The 11,681-nt window shown below is 37.6% G+C and overlaps 1 protein-coding gene across 1 annotated transcript in view; it reads right to left on the bottom strand.

Annotated features, from left to right (window-relative positions):
* Positions 1–11,681, bottom strand: part of LOC116854088 — a 203,396-nt gene that overhangs the window by 46,830 nt on the left and 144,885 nt on the right. The window contains exons 3-4 of the mRNA XM_032835630.1: positions 10,668–10,778; positions 7,944–8,057 (exon numbers count right to left, since the gene is read on the bottom strand). Of these exons, the coding sequence (XP_032691521.1) occupies positions 7,944–8,013 (70 nt within the window). The 5' untranslated portion in view covers positions 8,014–8,057; positions 10,668–10,778. The remainder of the gene's footprint in view (positions 1–7,943; positions 8,058–10,667; positions 10,779–11,681) is intronic.

The raw sequence follows: 11,681 nt of genomic DNA on the forward strand, positions 1-11,681 counted from the left end.
TATATATATATATATATATATATATATATATATATATATATATATATATATATAGGGTGTCCCGCGTAAGACGAACTAAAAGAAAAATATAAGTAGAACACATAAAAGTGAACAAAAATTGTATAGGTCATCGATGTGATTGATAGGGCCCACGGCGAGGACGTAGCAGTATGTATTATGTCGATGACTGAACGCAGGCTCTGGTGTGAACAATTCTATTTTATACGAATGACTATTAATTCAAATATCTTAAAAAACAAACCACGATCAATTTTGGTTTTCAAGTCATGCTAGACTTGTAAGCGGTTTGACCTTGAAATGATCTTTAAAGATCATTTCGACTTTTAACATAACTTTAAAGTTTCTATTTAAAAAATTCCATTTGACATTCAAATGACCTTGAAGGTCAAGGTCAAGGTGAAATTGAAGGTAACCATCCGAACCCAACAACTTTTGTAAAGGTTGGATTGGTTGCTCTCCAACAAGATATGTATTCAGGTGCGTAATTTCAAATATTTTGTCCTTGAAATAACCTCTGAAGGTCATTCCAAAGAAGAGCCTCAAGTACCCATCTAAACGTAAAATTTTGCGCTATTTCCGAATCCGGGGTCAAAAATAGGGGTTTCTATTTAAAAATTCGATTTGACTTTCAAATGACGTTGAAGGTCAAGGTCAAGGTGAAATTGAAAATCACCATCCGATGTCCTCCTCCGAACCCAACAACTTTTGTAAGGGTTATTTTCGGATTGGTGGCTCCCCTGACGAGATATTCAGGTGTGTAATTTAAAATGGGACACCTTGTATATACATATATATATCGAGGGTAACATACGTTAACGTAATTCTACTGAAACAAGGTAACCAGATTGCCGTTAAGATGAAACAAGTTAAACGTTTCGCTCTACTTTCACGCGATCCTATAAGAAAAATCGGACACCGTCCAGGCAGCGTCGCTTTGCTAAGTAGAGTTCATGACGCGTGGGTGACAGAGGCGTTGGCAGAGAACGGAAAGCGTAGTCCCAATCAATAGCCCGTGATGAACGGTCCAACGGCTATCGGGACAGCACTGATGGCGTATAGACGCTCGCTCGGCTCTATGAATTATTCAATGTTAGCCAAGTGGACCTGGGTGTATTTGCCCTTAAACCGAGTCGGGGTCCCGTAACGTCCCGGAACACTCACCTGATCTCGTCCCTTGACCCAGCCGTTACTAAATGCCACAACTCGCGACGCCCTATTGACCCCAAGTAAGTCAGTCCTCACGCGTGACTTAACATCGCCGTAGCTCCCGACAGTATTGCGCGACGGGGGGCAGACGGGAAGGCGCTTCTAGCTCATCGGCTGTATTGCAAAAGTTTGCGATATCGCGAAAGCGTGCGCATTGTAATAACACGTGAAATTACTAAACAACTTGCTCACCCACACCCTCGGCAAATATCGCCGACGGCATCACAGATTGCTCGGGGCTCAGCAAGCCGAGAGAAATAGTTTGTACAACGAAAGTTCCACTGGATATTAAATTGTTTTGCACTCTCAAGTTGGTTGAAAGTTTCGAGGCAGCGAAGGATATTAATAATGATATCCGCTAGATCGTATTTTGAACGTCAACTGTTAGCCTTTGTTTTGTTGAAGAGAGATCGCACGATGGAGACCGTCAAACAATTAAGTACGCGTAGTATCAGTTACACATGGCGCACAAATTAGAAAAATCTATCAAGAGAGTAATATTCAACTACAAACACGACACGCAACTAATGGGTAGTTACGTGCGACACTAGGTAAACGTCACGGTTATCAGTCCGCCTTATAACGGTCCGTTACTACTCTTCATAGTTAATAGCGACCTAGTTTGCTTTACAACCGGCTTTAGTACCGGGTACGTGTGTAACGTTTCCGCACTTGCCAGGAGGAAGGAGAGCTCTTGACACTCCGTCTTCTATTACTAGAGTTAGCCGCTAGTTTAGTCAGTGTAACGATCATGCTCAATTCTATCCGTAGAATCCATCGTGGAGAAACAACGATATTATCAGGTGAGATTAAAGGAAAGGTTACTGTGATACATTTGTCAATGTATTATTTCCAACTTGACATACATTCTCTCCTCTTCAAGCGCATTTTTTATGCGTATTCAATTTTTTACGCGATAAATATGAAATAACGTAGTTTATAATATTCCCCAAATTTCTTGGAGTACATTTTACTGCAAAAACTGAGTAACAGATGAATCATTCGGATTCGAGTTATTTCTCACTTTTATAGAATAAATTTTTCGCTTTGATTCGCTGAGTAAATATTTTCACTCGAAATTGAAAAGTAAATCTGATATACTTTACCATCAAAAAAACATTCACTTCAATTGATTAAAACAATCGCTTTTGTTGTTTCGAGTGGTAACACATATTTATTATCGCCTCGAGTGAAAATATCGTCAGTTTTCATTTGTTTTGAGTGAGATTTTACCCCAAGGGACTTAGATTATTAATAGTCGTTACTTGAAATTTCTTTCAAAGGAAATACTCCGATCTGAGTTCAGGGTTAAATGAGAGTTTTTCAGTTGAAAAACATTTGATTGCAGATATAATATCACATGTATCATATAATTTAACTATAACAAAACTAGGATCTAATTCTGAGTGAAAATTTGAGTATCTCACGTGAGACAAACTTCACGATTAATTATTAATACAGGCCCTAAGGAGTAATATTTAGGCTGCGTTCCGAAATTCACTGCCAGTACTGAAATTCTATAGTATACATAACATAAACTATAGATTTTTAGTACTGGCAGTGAATTTCGGAACGCAGCCTTAAATAATATATTCTCATAGTTGCCTCAACCAAAAGAATATCGCTGTCTCTGCAGAACGAATATTGTGATTAAGAGATCTGTATAAATAGGGATATATGACAACAGCAATTTTTAATATCTACTTGACCTGAATTCGCATAAACTTTTTCCTAATCATACAGAGAATGTGGATGTAGCAGCTGTAGCAGTTTTCTCCGCGTGTTCGTCTCTAAAAAATATCTAAATCTTCGATTCACCAGAGATATCCACTAATTTCAATTCTGATGATTAATGATAAATAGTAATGATCATTGGCTCATTAATACTAACACGAACAAAACCAGGCGAAACAGGCACATGTTTGACGAGCCTACTTTTTATTAGTTCTCGCGTGTCGAGCGCAGGACGATTGCTTTTATTTTCGAGCGTTCACATTTCGAGCCGGCGTCTCTGGACCGGCGAACAAGTTTAATTAGATCGAGCCATTCGTCCACGGGTCGATATCGAGTTCTCGATGATATCAGGGAAAGCAAGAACGCGCGGATAGCAATCGCCGGCGCGATTCGCGCGTATAATCCAGTTCGTCAATTATCACCGATAAATTGTGTTCGGCGCGCATTATCGGTGCATGGTCCTCTGCGCGAATAAATATGGAATACGCGCAATATGCGTCGCATGAACATGCGATGCGCTAGAAATCGTGGTGATTTATTCGCCATGATGTGTGTCGTGTCGATGCGCGTGTTGTCGGCTTCAATCCCGTGCGAGTAACGAATTTTCGCTTGATCTTTGTGAATTACGACTGAACATTCGCTCGAGGTTGCTGGCTTCATAATGTCTGAAGACTCGAGATCGATCGGTTTTTTTAAATAATTAGATATGCTCGGGCTAATTCCTTCGAAATACTTCAGATATCGTTATCAATTCGGTCGGATTGTAGAAACGACGTTTTCTAGATTTGTATTTTTAAACGCACACAAGTGAGAAAGGACGCATATATTAATTTACGCGAAGTGATTAATGCATTCGACGCGCGCCGGCGGCTTGCTGTATTTTAATAACAGCCACCTAAACTTTTGTGCCTTTTAATCCCATTAGCGCGTTTATTCGCGTTCGCAATAAAGCACCCCACATTTACGGCGGCTCTGTGCGAATCATTATAAATTATACAAGATAGCAACCTCGCTCCCTGCATGACAGTTGCCGATCTAGAATTTCATATTAATTAATACAACAGAGGGGTAGCCGTGCCGCGCCGTGCGCGTTATTATTAATTTCGATGCACGCAGACTCCCCCGTCGCAAACTGTTTTCGCATTATAACTTCGCTCGATGTGGAATCCAGGAACGAGAAGCGCACATTGCTTCGTAATATACTTAAATTATGGATGATAATAATCGGGGGATCGAGAGCCGTAAATATTCTAAAAAATAGTTCATAATGAGCAAACAATGAACATATATTGAATGAATATTGTATGTTTTGGATATTTAATGAATTTACACGCGGTGTGCATAGGGAAAATATTGTAATAAAAATTACAATACAAATTCTTGTAATCTTGAATCATTTCGGTATTTAGTAATGCGCTTAAATCGTTATGGTAATAATCAGGAGAGCAAGCTCCGTTAATTTCAGAAAAAGAGAGCCAATAATGGATGCATGTATCGGACGAATATTGTTGCATATTTAACAAGGTATTATACACAGTTACATAATATATGTTTAATGGGCGCAACATGCGCGGAGAAAATACTGTGAAAATTGAAATAAAGTTTTTGTAATCTTGGAGGCAGAATTATTATGGCCGAAATTATTATATTTAATTATTTACTTATTTACAGTTATATATATTTATTTATTTAAAAGTATTATGCGCATTTGACTTTTGACTATAAAAATATTGTAATTATTATTTGAATATTTTTTTATATCGTATATCAGATCAGTCAGATTTGTTATTTTTACAGCAGTTTTGTATTATAATTTCAGAATATGCAAAAAAAATATTGTAGAAAGAAACAATTTCAATGTAATTTTTATTATAATATTTTCTAGATAGTAGATAATAAGGATAAAAATAGCCAGAGTCGTACTTCAAGATGAACCAAATTGCGAAAATTGCCGTATCATAATGGATCAATCGTCAGTACGAAAATGCAATATGTATTCCTTAGTCGCGTTTATTTTTCGATCGCGCTTAATTCAAACAACATAAATATACCAGTAAAACTGCGACATATGTAAACAATAACAGCATGTTGTTTACTGGCGACTAATTATCAGCGATTCCAATATTCGCATTTCGCGACTTACTCACTCGAGGAGAAAAAGCATCATAAAAAAAAGGAATAACTTTCCTCTTCTTTACGCCAATCACCACGTCCATACCACTCCCTTATATCGTCGATGTGTCAAGCCGGTCGTGTTATAAATTTTAAGGAGCTTAATTCCGCGTAATTAGCAAAGTTTCTGGTCTGCCTCGCAGGCAAGGGAGTCGTGAAGGGAAGAGGCTTGAAGGACGGAAGAGGCAAGGGAAGGAAGAAAGAACGAAGACGAAGAGGACCTTTCGAAACTTTTTAAGACCGAACTCTTTAAAGCACGCTGACATTTTTCGGTCGCTCGTTATTTACTTTTTCACGAACCCGGCATACGCGAGTCGCTAGGCTGGTGGAGGGGCGCGGGCGGCCGCCGCGAAATCGACGACATTTTGATTTATGGGGCGAAAATGGAAATTCAGCGTTAGTGCGCGGGGCCGGGGTCCGCGTCCCGGGGGACCCCGAGACGCCTTTATCCCGTAGCGACGACAATTTTTTCGATCTGCACCTCGATCATCGCCGCGCGCCTCGCTCGTTCACGGGGAACGTTCGCGAGAGTGCTCTCTTGCGAGATTTATGACGGCGCGATCGCGAACGGAAAAATGAAAGCCGCGAAATACGTTGAGAAAGGAATCGATCGTCTCGAGAAGTACAAATCGACATCCCGCTGAAACCAGCTGTACCGGTTGTGTACCATCATCTTTGCGAAATTGAGTCAGCGTTGCGAATGTAATTTTTTATATTCTCCAAATCGCAGGTTAATTTAGACCTCCCTGTTTGATTGCTATCCAGCGTTGCTTTTGCGATTCGACCGTGTCCGTATCCTGATAGAAATGTATGCAGTTTGTACAAACATCTACGTTATTATGCAATATTAATGCATTCTTATTAGTTGTAAAAATACCGCGCAGAAATTGAACAAGAATTTGATAAAGTTTTATTTAGTGGTTGAAGCAGTTCATTGTGTCAATACATAGATTCCTTCCAAGATTCATACTTCTAAATCTTAAGATGAGATTACATAACGTTAAACGAAGAGGAGTTAATTGCATCAATACATTTTATACGATTCAGCAAAGAAAAATATATTATTATTCTTCAACAATAATTTTTATGAATGGGAAGTATTGGATTGATAATATATTTTTAGATATCGGGAAATTGAAATCATTATTATCAAAATAATTACAATATATTTCTCGTAAGATTATTACAATATCTAAATAAAATAATAGCATTGTTATTGTTGAAATTGAAGACTTCAAAATTTTTCTGACAAAATTATATCGTTGCTTATATATGAAAAAAAAATTATTGTTAATTTGAATACATTAGTTTTAAATGAATAGTAACTTTTTTCTGTGTATGAAAATTTTCAGTTGAGGAGCACGCACAAAAAATGAAATATTACTAGGGTAAATCTACCCATTTTATGAGCGTACAGCACACTTGAAAATTAATCGATTGAACAGTTTTTTCTCTTTTCTGTTCTGTTCTCGTTCAGTAAATACGTTCAAATTGTGTGGATTTTACGTGCGCGGTAACTGTAGGAGGAGAGAGTTACGTCTCGATTGAGACGCCAAGTAGTTTTACTCTTCAGGTACCAGACACAGGCTAAAATAACTGTCCCGCAACTGCTTGAAAACTGAATTAAATTTCTGCCAGAGTAAAATGGGCTTTTAATATTCACAATTGACTGTTTAGTTTGACATGATTACGATTCGCCGCGGTCTTAATTATCCGCCGGGTGAAATTTGCCGCAACGTCGGCCTTAACTCTTGCCGCAGTTATTCCGTTCCTGACGAATGATCGAAGCTCCTCCGCCAAGGACTCTCGGCGTTGGCGGTGCGAGGGGTTGACGCGCTATTTCAGGAAGCTATAGTGATTACGCTTCGGTCGCCAATGAGAGCTTATCTTGGCGACGGCTTCTAAAGATGGCACCTATATACATGTATATGTATGTGTGTGTGTGTATATATGCGTGCGCGCCGTTAGTAGCCGCCGCCAACCGCCCTTTCACCCCCTTGACCCACCTCGTGGCTAAACTACGCCAGGCTCGGTAAGTTATTACGTCGTGAAAATAAGAGGAAAATTGAAAAGCGGTTTAGCCGTGAAAACGGTGTCAATTACCGTCGATGTCGGTGATACCGTCGGTAGGAAGTGAGCGTTTTTCGCGGCCTGCATCCCCCCGCGTGCCAGGGGATGCTTTTACCCTCACAAAGGACGACACGACGAGAAGAGACACTTGGAGAATATTTCTCAGCGATAATTTTCTAACGTTATTATCGGCCGAGATTGCAATTACTAGGAGATGGAAGAGGGGGTTAGAGGAGAAATTAATTTATTGCGTTCGTGGAGGGCGGAAGCGGTGGGATGCAATCTGATGAAACGTAACGAGAGGGTAATTCGTTATACGTTGGTCGGGGGTAATTTGTTACGCCGCCTTTCGCAGGTGAGTGATAGTGGCGACGAAATTTGTGTGTGTGCGTAATAAGGGGTGGACGTGAATGGATGACGAAGAGGGGCTTACGTTTACCGACGTCGTGGCGAAAAACTTCTGATGTTGCGAACTTGTTGTCTCGAATGACTCAATCGCGCTTGAATTCCATAAGCATTTTCAGCGTGCCTCTTTATTCAGTTGCTCTCGTCGCCTTTATTTTTACTCGTATTATATAATCGCGACAAACATTAGCGACGTGCACAATAGCACACCGAGTCGCGGCCATTTATTCCGGAACTCACGGAACCGTGTTGGAGCGTGTTTACGTGGCCTAATAAATTTGCCAAGCTCCTGAAACTCCCTTCGAACTTTATGATAAAGCGCCGGCGTCACTTACCGGTAGGTGTACATGGAGTTCTTGCCGCCTCTACGAGGTCTTCGCGACTTCCAGGCGGCGCCTCCAGCATTGTCGCGCTGCCGGAAAATTTCTTTACGCACAGCAGGCTCAACGCTATAAAAGAGAAAAAAAAATAATGTTGTGATTAACTGATATCATCGATCTCATATCGGGTGAATCCAGTTCGCAAAGAATTACTATTGATTCGCGAAAAATTGCAAGGTAAATTTAATCCGATAGCTTGAGACTAAGAATGCTAATCGCCGAAAAAATAAAAGAAAGAAAGAGAAAATTGAAGCAAACTCGCAGGAAGGAATTCTTAATTAAATGACTTCGCATAACTGCGGAATAATTAGGGCACGCTGCGGAGCTTGCTTAGCATTTTCAGGCGATGTAGTCCGCTTGGCATTCGATAGCTCTTTCCCAAGAAATTGGAGACGCTACATACATATTTATAGGCGACGCGGAGTCCTTCGGGAATTTGGCAAGCAATCGGAGCGCCGCTCTAACCGTCTCGGGGTAAAAGGATCAAGAGTGCCTGACCTAACTTGTGTGTGTATTGCTTCCATTTTCGATCTTATTTTATAGTTTCTGCCGCAATACTGTCAAACGGATCTAATATGCGATTGCACCAAATAAATCCACTGTTCGCGATTTAGAGAAAAGAAAGTTTCTTTCTATAGCCGAGTGTTCTTAAAAATTTCATTTCATTTATTTGCGCTCATACATATTTTCTTCTAACCTCCTCAACTCTAGTCACTGAACATTTTTTCCAAGTCATAATCTCTCCGTTTATGCTTTGATTTTACGAGTAAATCTACCCAAAAGTTACACTCCGATTTCTTTCTAATTTGCCATAAATGTAAAAGTACAAAAAATATTTAGGTCATATTTTTCATTTTGGGCCACTTTGAGTTTTACTGGCAGTTTATAGCTTTTTAATGTTCTCACTCCTATCATCAACAAGTACAACAAAAATACATAAGAAATAAAATTGAATACAAGATATAGGCATTTTTGGTTTACTGATTATGAATATGAAGTCAAATGTGTAGAATTATTTGTATAAGTAATAAAATGCTTAAACAAAACATATAAAAAGTTAAAAAAAATTATTTATACAAATAATTTCTCGATTTGGCCAAGATTCGAATTATTTTTGACTAATTTAGCACAGATTTCAAATATTTCGGTTGAAATCTCGGCTAAAGAAATTTAGAATGGTTTATCTCAGCTATGCTGATTTTGTTAAAATTATTTAACTATGTCTTATATTCAACTTTATTTCTTATGCATTTTTGTTGTACTTATTGATGATAGGAGTGAGAATATTAAAAAGCTATAAACTGCCAGTAAAATTCAAAGTGGGCTAAAATGAAAAAAATATGACCTAAATATTTTTTGTACTTCTAGATTTGTACCAAATTAGAAAGAAATCGGAGTGTAACTTTTGGGTAGATTTACTTGTTGGTAGCTTTTAAGTCTGACAGTTAGCTGTACTGAAAAATGACGTCCAGCAAGAAGCCCGAGCTTATAATTTGTTACATATTGTTTTCGATCAAGCCTTTGTAAATTTTCTTTGGTAAATTTCAGAATTAAGATATATTTTATCGTATTTTTTCATTTAATATTTTATAAATATTCAATATTTTATTTAATATATTTATTTATAATTCTAGTCTAAAAATATTTATCCAAGCTAAGACCTAATATCCAGCACTGGAAAAATATATAATTATATTTTTTTGAATACGCATGTAATTTACATTAATTTATCCGGTGATTCTTCCATGCAACCATTTATTTTGCAATTTCTGACGGAGAGCCTCGACTATGTCGAGATTAACTTCTGAAAGCAAATACCTCTTCAAAGTTCCAGAGATTCATTTACCGATATACCGGAATTTGTCCAAGCTTCACCGGGAACGCGCTTCGTCGAAACGTTTTCATTCGTTAAAACAAAAGTTCGTAAGAACCGAAATTTATCAAAACTTGAAAATTGAAGTTTCAGTGAACGGAACGATCACCGCTCTTTCCGTGCCTCATCCGTCATCCACCTAGCTATGTGATATGTACGTGAGGTGAAATTCGAACTCTTATACACAACGTCGCGTTCGAGGTGATTCGGGCTTCACGACCCAAGAATTTTATTTATATCTTAGCCGAGAGAGCTCATTAATCTTCGCCGTTTCGCGTACAATGGCTGTCGGTCGAAAATGTAGTTTTATGTCAGAATAAAAATACAACGTTACATTCGAAACCAGGCCAGGAAGAAATTTGAGAGAACGCGTGTCTTGCGACGATCTAACAATTTTCTTGACGAACAGTACAATATAGCATTGTTAGAATATAGAACCATCCTCCTATCAAAGAAATTAAAATGTTTATTTGACGTATCTGAAATATCTATTATATATAGCTATGACTCCGTATTTTGAACTCGCGTTTGTACAGTCTTGCATCGTGCATAAAGTCTGATAAGCGCGGAAGTATAAAAATATTTTTTCTTACGAAATGGATGGGCGAGTACGTGTGAATGTGCACAGTCTAGAAGAAGGATAACCGGAGATAAAGCACGAAAATGTGGAGTGGTTGATCCGTGCATTGTTGTGTGTTTTTTTTTTGTATATGGCGTCTGTATCAACTGACGTGTCTGCATAGCTCAAGGTATAACTTTCTAAATAATATTATAGCCATAAATCAAAGCATGATTTATCGACTCACCCCGCTTCACGTCTCGCCACGTGTTCGTGATTTCGCCGAATCTGCCCAATCCGTTTGGTGTCCGTCCATATATTCCTCTCACATCGTTTCGATGCTCGGTTTTCCTCGACCCTGTTAAAAAATATAATATTTTACTTGTTGCTATAGATAATATAATACTTTATATATACATACATACACACACACACACACACACACACACACACACACACACACACACATATATATATATATATATATATATATATGTATATATATATAAAATATATGTGTATATATATATATGTAAGTTATATATTATAAGTTATATATATTATATATATATAACTTATATATTATATATATTATTATACTTATATATTATATATATTATTATATATATATTATATATATATATATATATATATATATATATATATATAAACTTATAAATAATTCTCGAGATGCATATACGAGAGCAATGATTATAAATTTGAGAGAGCTTTATTCTAAATGTCAAGTTGCAATTGTCAAGTTGAAATTAATTCGTGTAAAACGAAAATTAAAAAATATAAAATATAGAATATTTATTATAAAATAAATATTATATATTTTTTTTTATTAAAACAAGAATTGTTTTTTTTTTGTCAAATTTCAAATTTATTCATTTTTATCTCATTTTTACGTGCCAATTGGCAATACTAATCAAACAAACGGCCGCCGGTCAACGAATTGCCGTAACGTCAGGAGTATTTCATGCGTGAAACTTTACGGACGAGCGCATCGCCAAATAATACATTTGCGGCGTACTGACTCATCGGGCCGACCATTTCTGGACTGTGGACATTTTTTCCGCACGTCGAAACTTCATTTTATTCTACGAGATCTGCGGAGATTACATTCGTGTCCAAACGCGACGCAATTTAACGACTACGTGTCGCACATGCGACAAATGCATAATGTGGCCGACCTGCATATGCATGAAGTCACAGAATATATATATATATATATATATATATATATATATATATATAT

The sequence above is a fragment of the Odontomachus brunneus genome, unplaced genomic scaffold (assembly GCF_010583005.1).
Source record: "Odontomachus brunneus isolate Ranch 3 - 2012 unplaced genomic scaffold, Obru_v1 Obru_scaffold_008, whole genome shotgun sequence".
Lineage (NCBI taxonomy): Eukaryota > Metazoa > Arthropoda > Insecta > Hymenoptera > Formicidae > Odontomachus > Odontomachus brunneus.